Below are 19,759 nucleotides of genomic sequence, written 5' to 3'. Positions count from 1 at the left end.
AGTGCAGTTATAAAGTAGATAAAGTCCTGCAGCAGAGACATCTCAGTCTGTCTTTGTCCTGCTCACAGCTCACAGCTTCATTACCTTCAGTCATAGCTGTTGTCGGACTCTGATCAGTTCCTTCACCCTGCTGTGACCTTTGTTATTCAGTTTCACTCTCCAAATACCCTCTGGTGCTGAGTCTGGGGACAGAAATTGAAATGATTACAGAAAATACACTATGTCTCTGAGGATTTGTGTTCTGACTCCCCGGCAAGCTGCCCACACAGTGTGATAATCCTAACTGTTTCCAACCAGAAATCACAGACCTAAATATGAAAATATTTTATCAATTACATAATCAGATCATTTTGTATGGAGGATGCTCTGATGCCCCAAATCCATCAGAAACAGCAGGGAAGCAGTGGGACAAATGCTGTGATATTACAGTTGGTAAAGTGGGTTTGCAGTGTAGAATTATTGAACATTTCTCTGTGATATTTCTGTCATCTATTTTGTTCGAAATCAGAGACTTTGTCTAGTCTCTTAACATCTACGAAGGACAGATGGTAGATGGATGTCTGATCAATGTGACAGTAAGTCTCCAGGTCTCGGTCGAGTCAAAAATAACATTTTCTATTTATTTATTTTTTGTTTTTTTGCAGCCTGTAAATAAAATATTTGCTTTAAAGCACATGGGGATCTGTAGTGAGATGAGTCTGACATTAGGAAGCAAATGAGACCAAACAGGATTTGAAGGTTTCATACAGCTCAGACATCACATGGTGCGGTTCCAGGCCCGGCATCATCATATTTTCTGTATCCAACGTTCCCCTACTAGAGCTCTCTTCGTCTGTTTGCAGTGCAGGCAATCGTGTACTCCTTCTCTTTAGTTGATCAGAGCAGCTTTCAGGAGAGTCTCTCATGTAGCTGTGTCCACACAAGAGTGACAGGTTCATTAAGAAGACAAAGGCCGATTAGAAGAACTCCTCCTGGTCCCAGAGAGCTCTGCTCAGACTTTTCTGCCATCACTTTGGCGGGGCTGAGCAGGAGTGGATTTTTTCTGGTTCTGATCGCAGCTGATAAATATTGTTTCTTTGTTATTGCAAAGGTCTTTTTTGGCAGTTAGAGTAATAGTCAGACAGCAGATAACATGACCTATAGTTACAATGCAAAAAAATGATATTAAATTCTGGCAGATCATATTCATTCCTCTGTCTGTCAGTAGAAACAGAGTTGTTAAATAAAACCGATGAGCAAGATGGCAGTGTTGACCATTGATGGTTGGGTTTAATGATGACTGCTGGATGTACTTCAGGTTTTATGTTTTATGCTTAGATAAACTCTCCTGGTGGGTCGATGCACTTGTTTATACATACTGTATATATACCTCAGCATCAGCTGTGGCCAGAGGCATTATGGTTTCTGGGGCATCTGTCCATCCCATTCTCGTGAACGCCTTGAGCGAATTTCTTGGCACAAATATCCACTTGGATTCAGGGATGAACTGATTTGATTTTAGTGGTCAAAGTTCAAAGGTCAAGGTCACTGTGTTCTCCTGTCTGTCCCATGTCTCCTGCCCTGTGAACTTGACTGGTGAGTGGAGGCGCACAACCACAAGGTTGTAATTCTAGTTTTCATTTGGTTTACTGGGGTAGTTTTAAGGTTTTGTCGATATTGCGTACTATGTCGGCCAGATTTCGGGGCCTGCCTTAATCATTAGAGATCACAATCATCTATAGAGCATGGACTATAGTTGAAACTAATTCTATTGTTGGTCTAAAATACTATATATAATGGTAAACTTTACCAATAAAATTGACTTTCACCTTTTGGAATCCCCTAAGCAAACAGAGCAAATACACTCATTGACTGCGACATCAGTCTTGGCCATGAGTGCATTTACTCTGTCCGCTATAGCTCTGCGATACAGTGATCTTTCTGTGGATGTAAAGGTCATCGTGAACGCAGCAAGAAAAGCCGGTCAGATTTCCCAGAGAATGAGAGAGGCTGTCATAAACAACCTTTATGACTGCAAATACCACACAGTCGCTTGATCAATTTAATATTAAATCTACAGCACAAAATATGTAGAAAGTGAAGAGGTCTGAATATTTTCTGAAGCCACCAAGTCCTACGCAGACACATTTCTAATAATGAGATATATTTCAAAAATATCTCATTAAGAGCATGGTTACTGGTTTTACCACTCAGCAGGATGGTAAAAGGTGGCCTCACAAACTAGACCATAAGCTTTCTGTACACGAAACTGGAAGTAGTCTGAGATGGTTATAAACCCCAATACACATTTTCAATTTAATTTAATCCATCTAATGCATTATTTTGGACTGTGCCTGAAACAAGCACTCTTGAAAATTGAGTACTTTGTCTTCTGGCTGAATTACCTCGTGTGTGCAGCAGGTGATGATAAAACTGTTTTGAATGAAGTGAATATATCACACACACATCACTAACTTCTCATTGCACAGCTCAGTGCAAAGTGTTTGAAATGGGTCTTTTAATGACTCATCTATCCAATCCATGGATAATCAGCGGATCCTTGAGAAATTATTGAAGCATGTTAAGCCGACGCTCAGACACTGATTCCTGTGGCTCGCTAATGAATGAATGGAGTTCAGGACAATAAATGGTATGTTGTCTTGTTCGACTGAGGTGCTTTTAAAAATAATTTTAAGGTTGAATATACTTCAGTTTCATCTTACAGTTATATTATTTGCACAGATTCAAAATGCATTTTGAAAAAGTGTGGATTGAATTAAAATTCAAACAAGAAAGGGACAAAACAAAAATGAGCAGTAGATGAGTAAATAAAATTAAAAACGGACATCGTCTCTATTTCTACAGGTCCGCGGCACAAAGTGTCCCAGGTCAAAGGCACATGTTGCAGATCCTCTGCAAACTGTCTCTACTGAAAGTATAAAAGGCTTTTCATATGCAAATGAAATTAATTTACCTCCCCCCCAGTTCCACTACCGCATAATCCAAAATGTGTGTCACTTACAGCGGTTAAGGGGATTTAAGTGATTTCAAGGCAGTTCCTTAAGTCTTCCATTTGAAATTCATTGAAAACCGACTTGGGGAAGATGGGGTAGAAAATCTCTTTGGAACTGTTATGGGCTACGAAAACACTTATTGGCTCTCACACTTATCTTTTGCCATGTAAACAAATAATCCACTGGAGGAAAATGCAAATTGCATTAGCCTCAGTGTTGCTGAAGGTCAAAATTGGCGGCTGCTGTTATGGTTTGTGTAGGAGCCATATGGTTTACAATAATGAGAAGAGCTCCTTAAACATGAACTGCAGCTCTTGTATTCCACAGGCAGAGAAGTCATTTGTGTAACTAACACTCACATACATTTATGCAGCACGAGTCAAAACTGAAATATCAGTGAACCCTCTCCTTTTTTCAAATGTAAGTGTTCAAAATGCCTTGTTGCCCTGGCTTAGTTATGAAACAAATATGACTGAATTTCATCAACCTGACCTGAACAAGTAATTACACAGGGATATTCATAAACTATAAACTGAATAATACTCAGTTGAACCTTGAATACACCTTGTATCCTCAGTTATTACATTATTCCTAAAGGCAAAGTGTTAATAATGCAAACATCCTGCAAATACAGTATAAAGTGAATGAATCAATGAGGTCATGTACTACATCTCTGAACGTGATTCTTTTTATTTTTATTTTCTTGTCAGGCTGGAGTCTCCAACACGTACCTTGACCATAGAGGCTCCTAGAGGGGTCGAAGTAAGCGCTGCCAAGGGGCCATTGAAGGTCAGCAGTCGAAAGGACCTACAGCTGGAGTCCACAGAGGGAGAGGTGAGGAAGAAGTTCATTTTTCATGCCCTTGTGTTCATCGATTTATTTTTAGGATGTAAGAAGTTTAGTGAGATTTATGAGGATTTAGTTGCCTTTATACAGAGTACAGCTGAGGCTGATGACAATGTCATTAGTTTGCAGGTGTTTGGTAAGAAACCCAGCAGTAGCCAACAGGGTAAATAGAAATTCTGACCTAATGACGGGCACTATTTGTAGTCTCACAGTAGCAAGTTTCCCATGAGCCCTATAAATTTGAACATTCTAGATCAGCAGATCCAGAATATTACTTGGATCCAGATCAGACTTTAGTGTGTGGTCGATCTTATGGAGAGGTTATCTTTTGTCCAAGCATTCCAGGAATTGTGTGCAAGGTTAGAAGCGAAAACACTGAAATTGGGCCCATTTCACAATAGTGAAGAATTCTTTTAAAAAATTCCTGAAACCAGATGATGATCACCACCAGATTCTCAGATTGTTTCGTGGGCCATACCCTACCTTTCTTTAAAAAAAAAATCATTAAAATCCATTCATAACTTCTGAGTTGTGCTTTAAACGAACCAGCAAACGCCAGTAAAATCATAACATCCTTGGTGGATGTAATAGAGTTTCTCCTTCACTGCTTATCCAAATTCACTAGGTCAGTGCTGCTGTATTTCACTGCACCTGTCACATTGTATTTACTGATTGCACCAGACATTTATCAGTTTGAGCTGGTTATATATCACCTCAGGGCACCTGTGGTGATGCTATTTGAATGACTTCCAGCATGTCTCTGATGTTTTTCCTCCTAGATTCTTTTAGATGCCAACACCATTCAGCTGGTGACCCTCCCTGTTGGTATCTACACAGCGTCTCCCAGTCAGGCCTCCCAGGAACAGGCCATATACGAGGTGTGTGTCTGCCCCAGCGGGAAGATCTACCTCTCTCCTGCAGAGAGCAGCTCCACCTGCCAAGTCATGAGCAACATCTGCCTCTGGAGCTGACCTGGGAGCAGTGTCGGTGATGAGGGACACATTTAACATCTGCTCCAGAGCTGCTGAGACTGAGACTCTGTTGGTACATTTGACAGAGAGTAGACCTCACTTCAGCAGAGACGGAGGTCAAAGTCTTCACTGCGTGAGCTGTCTGCGTTCAGATTAGTACAGAAGCATCCGAGTCCATTATCTGCAGTGGTCTAGTGGAGGTCAAGACTTGCGCACCAGTCATACGATCAGAGGAATCGCAGTGTGAGAAGCTCTCTGAAATCAGGAACACTGCATATAAACAAGAAGACTTCCACTACCTTGTATTAGAGTCAGAAGACAAAACTTTTATTTTTCTACTCTAGGTTCATAATAGACATGCAGTGACTGTTTCAGGATTAAGAAAGAGCAAGAGAAGACAAAACACAGGTGCCTTCAGCTTTGACAGAAGTTTTACTGAATTCATGTCTTGAAGCTGTGATGGTAGAAAGTCCAGTAAGCACAACTCTACCATGTTTTCCCCCCAAATCCCAGATTTTAGAGTATTCTTAATAGGTATTTTAGTTTTTTCCACTGTGTTAAGCAGCTGTTTAATTTGAAATTAAACATGTTTTTATGTGGCACACACAGTAGTTGAAGTTTAACTTTGATAAAGACGAGTGAAGCAACATGAACAAGGTGTTTTGAATGTCCACAAGACTCCTCCACGTTAACGTAACTGTTCTACAGTTTCTTGATGATTTTGCATGAGTTGACTAGTTGAGAAAACAGTTTCATAAGAAGGTATATTTCCCCCTAAAATATAGTAAAGTCAGAATATGAAGTAAAATAACTCAAAATTGTACTTGGTTACTTTCCACCATTGCATTTTGATTAGCAGATCAGTTTAACATGCTCTTTTTTGACTATATTAAGCGAGTTATTGTCCATCTGGGCTTGAAAGCTTGACCTGAATAGCAGCAGCAGCAGCTCAGTTCAGAACTCACCCTAGGGTTCACTTAGTAGTTATGCTGGAACTTTTGATTGCATGATATTCTCTTCAATGTGTGTTAAAACTCTTGAAGTGCTCAGAAAAAAAAGAGGAACTTTAGAGATGTTTTTTATTCCATAACAACTGGGAAAACCCCATCTGACAATGGACCTTTTCTTTTTACCTCTGCTTCCAAAAGTAAAGTTTAGGTTTCGATACTTATCATTCACCTCACGTTTACAGAAAATGCTCTCATTTAATTGCCTGCTAGTAGCTCCTGCATATTAAAACCTCCCTGAGTGTGTGAACTGTTCTCCTCTCTGAGGCAGCGGCCCTCTGCGGAGTTCGCCACAAGAGTCTGGCTGACCTTGGCACTGCAGCTGAGAGTGAGGCAGTCAGCCACGTGTCAGAGGCCTGCACGAGCTCCAAGTTTCACTCTACTCCACTTCCTCGTCTTCCATCATCACCCTCTGGCACGGAGGGGCTAATTTGGTAAGAGCCATAGAGCTTACTTGCACGGTAAACAATCTGCTCCCTAAGCATTTCTTAAGTGGTAGTGAGATGATGGGGACAGAGCTCGATAGGATTTAAAATAAAAAATAAAAGAAAAAAAAAAAACTGAACCATCTTCCAAATCCACTTATCAAATTCAAATATAAGTAGTCTGTTAGCTTAACATTTAAAAGGTTTGTATTTAACTCGGTGCAGAAACAAAAATTTTAACTGTTTTATGTAACAACAGATTTATAGCTATTTATAATCACATCAATAAGGCACTTTTGTGATTACAGATTTTTTTTATAGTTGTGTTAACCTGGAGAGTATTAAAACCCATTTTCTACGAACATTCAGCATTTCACCTGATGGAGGCTGGAACGTTACAAAGCAAGTCTTTCCTCAGCCACAGGCAATCACAAAAGAACTGGCCTGAGAGCGTTTCAAGGTGGAGAACAAATATGGTAGCCTGCTGCTACAGTCACGGCCGGGTGCACATCACAAGTTCTCTGGCTCTAATTAAGCCCAGAGTTGCTGTCAAAAAAAACCAGATCAGTGCTGAAAAGAACTACTGTACATTCTGTATTTTAATCTGGTTTTCTCAAAAGCATGTGGTGGAGCTGATTGAGAACTATGAATACGTAACACCATCTAATAAAATATCAGTGCTGCTCTGCGTCAGGCTTTCAAATTGTCTTTAGTATACTTTTAAATGTACATTTTTATATTTATAGTTCAGACATTTGTCTTAAAAAGTCACAATAATAGCTACAGTATGTTACTTTTTTCAAATATGTTTGTTGCAGAAATCTGCTCCAAAGCTTGTTTTTAATGTGGAGAGTTGTGGTCGAAGCCCACTGTGACCGATACTCAAATCAACAGCGCTGGCAGCAGTGCAGAGATACTTATTAGCTTCTATAAGGATTTGAGCAGGACTGACCTCTCTAACCAGTCAGAGATTTTCAGTTATTTCTGCTTGATCTATAAGTATCATTTCATTTTCATTTCTTGTAATTTTATAACAAATATCTTTAGATCTGGGCAGCGCGTGGCGGAGCAGGGAGAGGGAGCACTGTGCAGAGCAGAGTGCATTAATTTAGTTTCATGCTAGCGCTACCTTAAGTACAAATTGTAGCTTTATTACTGAAAAAATGGGAACTGATAATTCACTCCCTTCCACCAGCACTAATACACAAACACTGGTGGCTAAAGACCCCTGTTTTTACATTTCTGATCATCCTGAAACATTCATCCTCACAGGAACATTAGTGATTAAAACAGAACATGCATGTAGGTTTAAATGGCATCTTTAGAAATGATAACCGTTACCTTCAGCTACTGAAGACCATCTTTCCAGCAGGTAACTCAGTGTAGCTTAGAAATCAATTTTTAGGATACCCATCTTGTGTCCACTCACACTTAGATCACCTCATGGTTGATGTTGCACCATTAAACACTGAACAAACAGGTCATTTTACAGGATGTGTGAGGAAAAAAAATAGTCTTTATCAATTTAAATTCATCAACCATCAAGAATATTTTCAATGGTGGGTCAAAAGTAAAAATGTGTCAAAAATAAACTCCAGTTTCCCTGTCAACCCAATTCTTTGCTTGTGCTGCCATCTACTGGCGTTTGGACCTCAAGATTATATTTAGAAAATTTAAATCAACTGAAGTTCAGATCTGAATTGCTGCCTGGACACTGAGGGCAACTGTTCACAGGGACCCTGAAAGGCCTGGGTTCACTGTGAGTCAAATTAAATTGCTATAATCAATTTAAAACATGTTTTTAAAAAAAATTGCACCACTTAAATACATGAAGTACAAAAATGTCAAGGTGGGCCCTGCAGTGATTTGTTTCACAGAGTGGTCCCGTATCAACCACTATTCAGCTTACTCTGTTCCAAATTATTATTCAAGTGACATATTAGTAGGATTTTGATAAAAAATAAACATTTTGGCTTTTCTGTTGTATTGCTCACACATTGTAAGATATCTGTATTAATCTTAGACAGGGTTGTTAATTAGCCAGGCAATCTTAACTAAAGGGAAATCTATGTGAAGAGGTACCACATTATTAATGAGCTGCCAATAATGGATGGGTCAAAAAGGGCCACAATAAAAGCTCTTTAAGCACGTTACTTGCTTAAAGTAACGTACTTACCTGTAGTAAGTACTTGGCTTATTAAGGAAAGCTTCCAAATTAACAGCATCAAAAGGGAAGCTATTTTAAAAACAAGCATATGTTTAGCAGCAAACAGGCATTTGAAACTGCTGGTTTCTTTGGACTTCCAAGAACCTCTCGATGCAGAAGCATGGGGCATTTGGCAGTAGTGCATATAGCTGCAGTTTGGCCGTGCCTGAACAAAGATCAGAAAAGAATACTTGCACTGGGCTCAGAAATAAATGAGAATTAATTTGCAAACAGTTCTATTCACTGATGACTCCTGTGCTACACTGGATGGTCCAGATGGATGGAGTTCAGTTGGCAAATGGCCACCCTGCTCCAATAAGACCAAGACATCTGCAAGGAGGCGGAGCAATGATCTGGGCTGGTATACTGGGAAATGAGAAGGTAGGTCTCTTTAGGGTGCTTGAGGGTGTCAAGATGACCTCCGCAAGATATGTGGAGTTCCTAACTGATCATTTCCTGCCATGGTATAAAAAGAGGAATCGTGCCTTCTGGACCAAAGTTATCTTCATGGAGGACAACACACCCTCCCATGCTGCACAAAACACCACAGTTTGACTGCTATGGTCATAAAAGGAGACAAATGGCCTCTGTTATTTCCTGACCTCGACCCTGCTCAGAACCTGTGGAGCATGTTTAAAAGGAAGATCTATGAGGGTGCATGGCAGCATACCTCAAAACAGCAGCTCTGGGAGGCAACACTGGGGAAATACTGGCAGAAACACATTCGATGGATGAGAGTTGTTCAAGTCACATCAAAGAAGGGCTTGTATAGTAATATGTAACAATGTAAATAGTTTAGTTGCTTTTAAAAGATTAAAAATGGTCTATTCATGCAACAGACTGTTTTGAGCTCATTGTGACCTACTGAATGGTTTCAAACTTCAATCTGCATTATAATTTGTAAAAAAAATTTTTTTTAAATTCTTTTCAAAACAGAAAAATCTGTCACCTCAATATTGGTTTTTCTTGTCCAACTACATGGTTATACATTTGCTGAGGATAAATATATATATATATCTGTTGTATTCAACATCCCTCCACACATATCCAAGTCTTTTCTATGTGTAACCAAAGATTTTTAATTATCCATGGGTCGGCTCGATCAAAGAAAGATGAACATGATTTAGTAAACTGGACACATATCACCATCAAAATTCGAGATGCCACAACCACAGCAACATATAAGGTGGTGCTGCTGTACTCTAAAATGGGAGCTGGGGCTAAAATAGTCACTGCGTCAGGTCATCTATAGTCCAGGCCCCCTTGTGGTCATCAACCATGTTTAAATGATCAGAAAGGAACTCAGAATATGAAAGAACCTTTAATTCTTTAACACCAACTCCATAATTAAAGAGAGTATCTGAATAAAATAAAACAAGCCACCCCATGATCAACTGTAATCTTAAACCATCCAACAGATGAAAATGAACCATGAAGAATTTAATTAAGCAACACATTTTCTGTTGTATCATAAAGGACTGTTTAGATAGGATAAAAGAGCAACTTTTATTTGAAGTATAGAGAATAATAAAGATAATTCTGAATAGATACTGAACACAGATCAGTTAGATATAGGCCTTAAGTGTGAGACTCTTGCAATGACTTATTTTAAAGTGTACAATACATAAATGACGTCAGTAATAAGTATACTAGTAATGATTCCTGCATCTCAGCCTGTATTTCAATTATACAATAAAAATGTCATGGCTTTCATCTTATGACCCGATGTAATACTGGATTTAGGGCCCCCATAATAATACCATTACTCCGGAATTTCAAAAAGTCTCAAACATTGATTGAACACATTTAACACCGCAAATTAGTTTGACTTCCCAAAGTTCTAGAGTTTAAACACTGTCATACCATCTCACAGCTGCTCTGCTAGCTTGTGCCGTGGAGTGTTGGCAACACAGCAGTCTGGTGAACAGACTTTTGTCTCTGTTACGAAATTAAATCAAGTAAATATGTATGGATTTTTCTGTGACATTTAAAACGAATATTATCAGCTGTCCAATATAATCAGTCAGGCTTGAACACTTTTGACATTAAAAAGCTTTTGTTAAAACCTGGAATCACTGCACATAAAACAGATCACACCTTTACCCATGGTTAAAACAAAAAGCACTGTGATGTGATCTGTTTAGAACAGCGAGAGTCATTTTCAGTGACTATTACATTTCCTTCCCAACAATAAGCACTGGTTTCTGTGATCTACTAAAAACACTGACACTTCAAGTGGAAGTAAAGGCTTAAAAGCTCATTGTATGTACTGGACAGTATTGAGGACCGGCAGACCTGGGTTAGCTCAGTGGCATCTTGTTTTCTTTCAGTATTGGTGGTTGCCTCTGTAGTCAAGGACATATCCACAAGGACGAACAGGCCTTCGGCTTCCACCTGCGTTTCTCTCGTCACCGTACTTGCTTTGCCTTAAGAAAGGGTTAATATGTTGTATTGGATAAGATGACAGTATTTCATTATGGTAATATGAAAAAATAAACTACTACCAACATTCAATCATCAGGTGTTGTCTTTAGTTAGAGTGGACAGAAGAGATCTGCTACTGCTTTGATTCACTGAGTGGTGTACAGGACTAGTTTTGACATTTTGGGAAATTTGTGTACTTGCTTTCATTACATAAGCTTAGCATAAAGAGTGGAAACAGAGAGCAAACAATTAGCCTTGGTCTCTCCAAAAGCTGCACATACAAGCAGAAGGAGGGGGAGTTACCCTTAGAGGGAGTTAGATGCCAGAACTATTTCTTGACAAGCAAGGCCGTTTCCTCTGCTTCTAGTCTTTATAATAAGCCAACTCCAGCTGCAAACACACTGTACACGCAAGTCATGTCAGTCCCCTCAAATGACCCCAGCAAAAGAAGCAAATCTCCTCCAAGTTTTAACTCATCCTTTAAATTCAGTGTTTAATATAAAATCCTCACCTCATATTCTCATCCTGCAGGTCATCGGCTTTGAGGGCAGATTTTGAAATGCCCATGCCATGAGGAATCCTGTCTGGGTATCTCACAACAATCTTGAAGCCATTAAACTCAAAGCCCTGAAAAAGTAAACAAAAAATATAGAAGTAGTAAATGGCTACAGGTGGACACTGTCCTACTACAGTCATATTCCCCCTTATGTGGAACAATAAATTGTCCTGTGACCAAACTCAAGAGAGCCAATTATTAGGGAACAGATAGGGATAATTAGAAATAACATAGTTAGTATTTTTAAATGAACTGAGATTAAATATGCTCAACTGAACAAGTAAACAGAACAGAGTACCAGTCTCATAAGAGATTGGGTCTGAAATAAAAGACATGCAATAGTCATGTAAAACAACTTGGAATTCTGGTTGTGACAAGTTTTGGCACATCACAAGGTATCTGAGAAGCAACTCTTAGTATGTGCAGTACAGTTCAGCAGCACCACCAACCACAGCCTCCGAAATGATCGTACAGTTTAATCAACACCTCTCTGAAACCGTATGAACGTGAGCAAACATCACCTTTATGGAGGAGGATTCAATGTAGGACTGTTGTTTGGACTGATTTAGTTTCAGCTGGGTGTAGGTAATGAACCTCCACCAGTGTATAGTCATATACAGTCACAAGAAAGAGCAATGGCATCTTGAAATGTGCTGGTTTCTGCATAAATTAGTCATGAAATGTGATCTGATCTTCACCAAAGTCACAAATATCAACAACCACAATATTTCTAGGCTCATAAGACAAAAGGATATTTATGTAATATAAATGTCAACACTAATCAACAGTGAAGACCATTAGAAACAGCTCAGGGTGTACTTACATTAAAGCGTCGGATTGCTTCATCACAATACTCTTGTTTTGTAAAGTTTACAAAGGCACATCGTTTGTTAATCAGGACTTTCACACTATAGACGACCCCGACCCTGCAGGAGAAGGTGTTTGAGTAATGATGTACTATGCAAAGTATGCATCTGATGACAAAGGCTGACTTTAAATACTTGGCTGTAATGTAGACATAAATAATATAAAGCCAAGAAATAACATAAAAAGGTTTAGTGTCTCACTACACAAACATTCAGCGTTCACTTACTTGTTAAACAGGTTGGTTATCATGGACTCAGTTACTGGGTGAACCAAGTTTCCAACCCAAACTGGAAACAACTCCCTGCTGAGAGAAAATATTATTTAAACATGTTTAAAGCCACACAAAACTGAGGTGATGCAACACAACCTTCAGTCTGCAGAGATCCTGAGTGTTGTTTTGTGAAAAGACACCATCATTGATAACACACAGTTTGAGTCACATGAGTGCATTCAGTGAATTTCTGTTCTTCTGGAATATATTATCACTTAAGAGGTGAAGCAGTAGCAGTTGGTAATACACAAGAGTAAACGGTTAGTCTGGGTCTTTTCACGGTGGAAACGGCCTACCAAAAGCTGCTTGTATGTGCAGCTTATGGTAGGCCTTGGTATCTGCTCTGCCAGCATGACTTTGAACTGTGATGAGCAGAACTATGAAGCATGTACAAACAGACCTGAGCCTAACAGCTGCACCACTGAAATACTGCCAAATGTGACAACAAAGATGGCTACAGAAGTTGTGTTAAACCTTTGTTTACAGCCATTTTAAATAAACCACACTGAAAATATCAAACTCTGCAGTGTGACTGAATCTATACTCACAGTGGTAGTCGATTAGCTTCAATGCCGCTTTTCATGGCCTGATTAAGAATGGGTTTGGGTTGACTCTGAACAGCTGACATATGCTGAACTGAGCCTAAAGGTTTGCTAGGTGGTATTTTTGGTGCAGTCTGCGACTGTGGAGCATTAGCAGCAGCAGCAGGTGTAGAGCTTGTGCTGGCCGACAGGACTGGAGAGACTCCAGTGACATTTGCCACCTGAACCGGTAGAAGATTGGCATGCTGAGTAGTTCCTGGACACAAAAGACAGGTTTAAAATTGGTATGGTAAATATACTAGTAGGTAACTACAATAACTGACAGTGTGCTACTTCCATACAGGTGTAAGTAATGCTACAACCATAGTTCAGGAAATGTACTCTACAAAGGTAAGCTACAATACAAGCTGACTGACATTTCTTATGATGCATGGCAACATTTAAATCTGGTCCTTGATTGTAAAATCGCAGACAGGTACAGACTCACCTGGCTGATGGTTTAATTTGGTCAGAACTTCTAGTGCTTTTTCCACTGTCTCATGAATAATTAAAGCATTTGAGCTCTGCTCCCGAGTGAACCCATAACCCTGAAACAGAACACAGGTTAAAACCCTTTCAGGCAATGATTATCTATCTATTAAAGTCAGGGGGTGTCTACAGAGAAGAACTTAATCACTCTAACTATTCAGTGGTATCAGAGAGATGCCTCTTTACCTCAAACAATCTTTGCTAACTGCAGACATGGAGTTAACATTAGTTAGAGACAGCTGGTATGACCCCCCCGGTTGTCATTTTAACCAGAAACAGCAACGATTAGCAGAAGCCGCTATCTGAATGATTTCCACACTGAGCTTTGTTAACAGGATTGTAGGTACTACTTAAATATAACAAATGAATATGGTTACATCTAATGCAGCATACATATATCAGACACAATTTTCCTTGAAATCTCTGTGAGTACACAATCACATATTACTGTTACACACCATTAGCTGTGTTATCTGCACCCGCATCAGTTCCTGGGCAGCTTCTACACATGAACTGTCCAGTTTGAGGACCTCACTGAAAGCCTGGGCAGCCTCTTTATACCTCTGATGGAAGAAGAAAAAGAAGATGAATGTTTAACACCCTCTGCCTCAGGATTACATCAAAGATCAGACTCACTGCTGGAATAATCAGCCCAGATATTAATGCTTTACAGCTACAGCCAGTCAAAACAAGTCAAAGTAAATAATGTGAGCCTGTGCAGCTCAATTGCACTTGAAATTAATTCAGTAGTGTTGCAACAAGGACAAAGTGATCACAAAGTCATTCCAACTTGAACTGATGAGGGTAAACTAAACAATGTCAACACAAATGAAAAAAGGACTGTGTTGCAAGCTACTTCTCAAAGCTGCTGAAAGGTGGGTCACATTTACAGAAGTGTAAAACTCACATTCATTTTTAGGATCACAGTTCAATAAAGTCAGCACTGAACAGTGACTGGTGGCACAAAAATGATATTATGATCTATATGATTAAAAGGGAGAAACGGTAATATCTCCTGTCTAGATTATGAAAATGTGGAAAAACATTTTTCTACTAAAACTTTGTCCTATGTTTTTAACTGGGTACAAGTGAATCAGATCCTGCTCAGGTGGCGCTGTTACAAAACAGTCTGCATGCTGGATCTATTCACATTACATTGTGCACTACCATACATGCACCCCTCAAATCAACTGCTGCTTTACTACTACAATACACAGCATTTACAACAGAGCATGTGGAGATTATCTACCTTTAGGCCAGCCAGAGCTCTGCCCTTCCTGAACAGGCCTTTAACCCAACCTGGACACAGCCTGAGGCACAAGTCTGCATCAGTCAGTGCCTTCTCATATTCTTGCATCTTTTCAAAACAGAAGGAACGATTGCCAAACAGCCTGCAACAGAAGTAACAGTTTAAACATTGCATAAAAAACACTGGTGGTGAAAGCACAATCAGCATGTTTACTGTGAACAAAGGATATGTTCTTACTTAAACTCTGTAGGATTGTACTTAATTGCATCTGTGAAATACTTCACAGCCATATTATAGTCTCCAGAACTTGCAAACCCATTTCCAACATCTGTATAAAAGAGTGAAAACTTCAGTTAAAACTGCAGTCTTTATCAATATATAGACAAATTGTGTGTGTGCGTGTGTGTGTAGAGAAAATGAACAAAACTTACTTGCAAGCTCAGTACTTATTTTTACATTATCTTCTAAGGTGTTGGTCCTAGAGGTGGCAGAATCCTGTTCAGACAAAGAGAGAAATTAGATGGCCTTCAATATCCCAAAGGCTAAATCCCAGTAATTATTCTAGGACTATACTGTGGTATTTCATCTCTCAACTGAGAATTTGACTTGTACATGATGCACCTCACCTTCTTTTCAGCCTCCTGGTCTTCATTTGGGGGTTTGTTGGGGGAAGTTTTATGTTCTTCTTTAACCAGGACCTTCTTCTTCTCTCTCCTCTCAGGCTTGGGCTTCTGCTCCAACTTAAGCTTGACTTTACTCACAAAAGTACTTGTCATATCCAGTTCCTTAAAAAATTGACAAAATGAGTCCCTTAACAAAATGGTTAAAAGGCCAATAAAAAAGTGTGTGTGTGTGTGTGTGTGTGTGTGTGTTCAATGTTTTTATTGAGTGCAATTGGAGCCAAACTCTGTAAATCCATTTCCAAGTGTGTTTCATAAGCCACATTTTTAGTGACACCATTACAAAAGCCCATTTAGAAAATCATTGCAAATTTCCAGCTGCATCAGTTGCATATTTTGTGATGAGCCTCAAATTCTGATTAAATATCTAAATACCAGGCATGTGAACTGCAGTAATATGCATGTCTGGTACCTCAAAGTCACAGGAGTCACTCTTGGTGTCGTCGTCTTCATCGCTGGTTTCATCTTCACTACTGCTGCTGCTGTCTGTATCTTTAGCTGAACCCAATTGTTTACCACTGGAATCTGCATCACCGTTGGATTCATCATTAACTGGTTTACCGTCATGTGCTTTAGACTGCTGTGCATCTTCTTTTCCCTGTAAAAAAAAAAAAAAATTAGACAAGTGTGCAGCTTGATGTTTTGTCAAAGTCTCTCATATATAATAAAATAAAGATGATGCACACAAATGATCATTACATCCTCGTTTTTATTGGGGTTCTGTTTCTCCTTTCCCAACTTCTCACGCTGTTTTTTCTCCTTCTGTTTCTGTTAAATAAAAGCACACACAGTGAAGTTTAATTGAGCAAATCTGCCATGCACTCACTACTATGAAACTCATATTGGACAAGACAAAATGTACCTTTTTCTTAAGTCGCTTCTTGTCAGCCTTTGCTCTGCTTTTCTCAGTTTCTTTTGACACTCTGTATCTTATTTCACTATCCTGAGAGTTGCAAAACAAACATTGCTTAGATTTCAATCATATAAACTCTGCAGAATTTCATAATAAAATCAGCTGGCTTGCCAAATAGGTACAGGTCAACTTACACTCTCCTTTGCTTGAACTTTTACAGAGGGCGGGCGAGGAAGGTCACACGGTGAAGTGTAGTAATGCAGTGTGGGATGACAAACAAAGCTGGATGACCTTGTATGTTGACCACGTAATTGTATATCTCTACTCATGTCAGAGAGCCTTGGGTATCCATGAAAATGGTTGTGACCATGTACATGACTGTCAATTGCATAATCATCCAGATCATCATTGTATTCTTGATCTATAGAGGGAGAAAGGTTTTATAGGTTTGTTTTGTTACAAATTAAAAAAAACTTGTGATATTACATGTGAAACTGAAGCTTTGAAGGTTGTATCGAGCAGAGGAGGTGTTTCCAAATGAAGCCTCATGTCAAAGCTTGTGTTGTTTCCCTCATTGTCATGTGATCAATAACAAATGAGGCCTTGGTTTCTTGCAGAATCACATGACTCTTTCAGTTTAAGATTCATGGATTTGAACTGCTGATACACGGACCAAGAATCATGAACCTTTTGCAATTGTAGTTGGATGGCTGATTTGCAGAAAGTGCTGAGACTGGACAGTACGTTTTGTGTTATTGTCAATTTTATTTATTGTTTAGTACTGAGGATTGAACCGTGTTTGATTCAGCTCTAGACAGTGAGAATATAAAACCACATTTAATAAACGAACTTAATATCTCCCTGTAAGATAAAAAGGTAGCATATATAATAAAAAAAAACAAAAGTTTCCCTTTCTCTTTCAGTTACAAAAGCATGTTAGTATTTGCACAGTACCGCTGATGATGGCTACACTTCATTACTTTTAACAGTAGGTGTCACTAGTGAACTGAGACAAATGAAACTTTGAGTAATGAACCTTTTAGTAATGCAATGGACTGCAAAGCCTCATTGCTTCAGGACAGCCTTGCTTGTCCACCACTACACTAAACACAAATTTAAGTGTGTGCAACAGATGTGCCATGTGAAATCCTCTTACCAAGAAGGCCAACTCTGACTATCCTTTGAAAAGGAGGACCTCCATCAAACACATCCATAACTCTCTGGTAGATGGGGAGAAAGAGAGATGTGAAAGAGAGTTCCACACAGCAGCTGACAACCAACAGATTAGCTCTGCACCTTCAGCCTCAAAACTCTCATTTTCCTTTATTCAACTTACATTCTGACCCAAATATACATCCAACAAGGGTGTTCTTAAGGTTTCCCCAAAGCAGTGTGCTAGTGTTGGTACCGACTGTGCCCCAAATTGGGGTAAGCTTACTGACACTGAATCCCTGCTTCCTTAAGTTTCATTTTCATTAACTCAGAGGAAGCTCTGACTCAATCACTCAACATTAGCACACAAGCTACTTTCCTTATGTTGGCTTAATAGTAAACACCTTTTTTAGTAAACAACTTTTTTAAAAATCTTTTTGGCTGTAAAACGCTGACATTTATTATTTGAAAAATAAGTACTTTCATTCGAAAATGTGTGAATAAAAGGTTAAAATAGTGATGTAAGCTGTTATGTTATGTAATTTAACCAAAGAATTAGCCAACTAATTGAAATACAAGGGATATATTAATAGTTGTAAGTTGCAGCCTTAGTGGAGTCCTCCTGTAGCTTCTTTATCTTGCTTCCATAGTTGAACATGCACAAGGAAGAACATTCGTGCTAAAAGCAGACTGCACCCAAAGGCTGTTGGCAGCTGTAAAACGTAGCAATATACCAATTAAACAGAAGATCGCCCTAGCTAAGGTAAACAATGTAGCATTTTAAGGAAAGCGGGCTGTGCAAATGTTTCAAAAAACCGCAGGTAAACAAATCGGATTGTTAACAATGAAAATTCTATACATCTTAAAATATGAACGTTATTCATAACAGTACATTATGTCACGTTAAGGTTTAAAGCAGGAAAACAAAATGAATTAACCTATGAACACAAAGGACACGCTGCAAAAAGAATGGCTGTGCTAACGTTACTTCCACGTAACAGTAGAGTTGCTATTTCACAAGTTCCTGGAAGAATGGTGTATATCATGATCACAATTCCTTGTTAAACAGCTGGCTATTGTGACTATTATAGCGTCACTTCTTATCATGTTTTCCTAACCTCATATGAATGTCAACTTATTAACGTCACGACGCTAGTACGTGTGCCGTGGCCTCACTGCCTTGGATGAAAAATATTCGCACACATACACAGGAAGTGACTACATATAGTGTTTTATCCAAAAAGACTGTCTTCAGCAAAACTCTGCTCAAAGTTTAATCTGATGCATCATTGCTAACTTTCAAGTACAGTATGAAGGTTGGCTGCCCAAGTTGTCCTCATTATTTTATGCATATTATCTACTCTGCGGTCGCCTACAACCCAAGAGCAAACATTTGGCCGTTTCCTTAATGTCTAAGCTCTTAAGGTAGCGTTAGGCACACACTAAACATGGCGATTTAAAAGCAGTACTTACGAACATACGGATATCAGTATACTCTGAAAAAGAGGAAAGAAGAAGACAATGTAAATTTCGGAGTTTAATAAAACAAACTGGCTAAAGCGGTGATTTATGTTTTTAGCGTTTCTTCAAATAACGTCAGCAGTTAGAAGCTCGCTACCTCGCTAGCTAAACTAGCCATCAAACAGGCAAACAAGTATTTTCTTACCAGTATCCTGCTTATATAGCGGCATAATTAGTAATACATGCCCTCCGCACTTTTATATAGTCTTAATTTTGAGTTAATTACATGTTGCATTGTTTTAACACTAACAATAGCAACTTCTAACTTCCGCTGAGTACATATCGCTGTCTGGCGCGCTCTCCAACGAAGTATATATGCATCATCAGATTCTTCTTCTGTTGTTTATTGGCGCTTTACATATCAACTCAAGGTTCATTACTGCCACGTACTGAAGTGGAGTGTGAAAAACCCCGCTTGAACGTGCAGAACTTGGTTTGTATCGCGCGCATGCGCAAGGTGGCTCTAATCCCAGGCAAGGGTCCTTTGCTGCCCCCCTGTCGGACATATGCTCGTACATACGGACAAATTAATAGCGCCTTCATGTTGTCATGTCAGGTACTGACCCTTTGTTAACGGCTATAACTTTTAATTATACGTTGTATATTCACAGCTAACATTTGGATATAATGGGCTTTGTTTGAATCATTCAAATAATACAGTTACAGTG

At 39.1% G+C, this 19,759-nt stretch overlaps 2 protein-coding genes across 6 annotated transcripts in view; one reads left to right on the top strand and one right to left on the bottom strand.

Moving 5' to 3' along the window:
• LOC109966526 (zeta-sarcoglycan-like) overlaps window positions 1-9,658 on the top strand; it is a 31,281-nt gene extending 21,623 nt beyond the window's left edge. For 2 of the 3 annotated variants that reach the window (XM_020611415.1, XM_020611414.1), the window contains exons 7-8: window positions 3,704-3,827; window positions 4,619-9,658. In XM_020611415.1, the coding sequence (XP_020467071.1) occupies window positions 3,704-3,827; window positions 4,619-4,810 (316 nt within the window). In that variant the 3' untranslated portion in view covers window positions 4,811-9,658. The remainder of the gene's footprint in view (window positions 1-3,703; window positions 3,828-4,618) is intronic. The other variant, XR_002275784.1, reaches the window with a different exon arrangement.
• Window positions 9,659-9,750: 92 nt separating this feature from the next.
• On the bottom strand, window positions 9,751-19,479 carry LOC109966525 (tetratricopeptide repeat protein 31-like). Of its 3 annotated transcripts, none has more exons than XM_020611409.1 (18): window positions 19,237-19,479; window positions 19,044-19,066; window positions 17,575-17,638; window positions 16,613-16,839; window positions 16,428-16,508; window positions 16,265-16,333; window positions 15,978-16,163; window positions 15,512-15,670; window positions 15,317-15,380; window positions 15,123-15,213; window positions 14,886-15,027; window positions 14,095-14,199; window positions 13,596-13,695; window positions 13,115-13,364; window positions 12,522-12,599; window positions 12,252-12,354; window positions 11,384-11,499; window positions 9,751-10,874 (listed from the first exon to the last, which is right to left on the bottom strand). In XM_020611409.1, exons 1-18 carry the CDS (start codon window positions 19,259-19,261, stop codon window positions 10,775-10,777), a joined length of 1,983 nt encoding a protein of 660 aa, XP_020467065.1. In that variant the 5' UTR covers window positions 19,262-19,479; the 3' UTR covers window positions 9,751-10,774. The 3 variants fall into 3 exon arrangements, with proteins under 3 accessions (XP_020467065.1, XP_020467066.1, XP_020467067.1); XM_020611410.1 differs by having other exon boundaries at window positions 12,522-12,596; XM_020611411.1 differs by lacking the exons at window positions 19,044-19,066; window positions 19,237-19,479 and adding an exon at window positions 17,755-17,950.
• Window positions 19,480-19,759: the final 280 nt, after the last annotated feature.

The sequence above is a fragment of the Monopterus albus genome, unplaced genomic scaffold, assembly GCF_001952655.1.
Source record: "Monopterus albus unplaced genomic scaffold, M_albus_1.0 scaffold113.1, whole genome shotgun sequence".
Taxonomy (NCBI): Eukaryota; Metazoa; Chordata; class Actinopteri; order Synbranchiformes; family Synbranchidae; genus Monopterus; species Monopterus albus.
The sequence above is the reverse complement of the archived record's forward strand: the minus strand, read 5'-3'. Positions and strand labels throughout refer to the sequence as shown.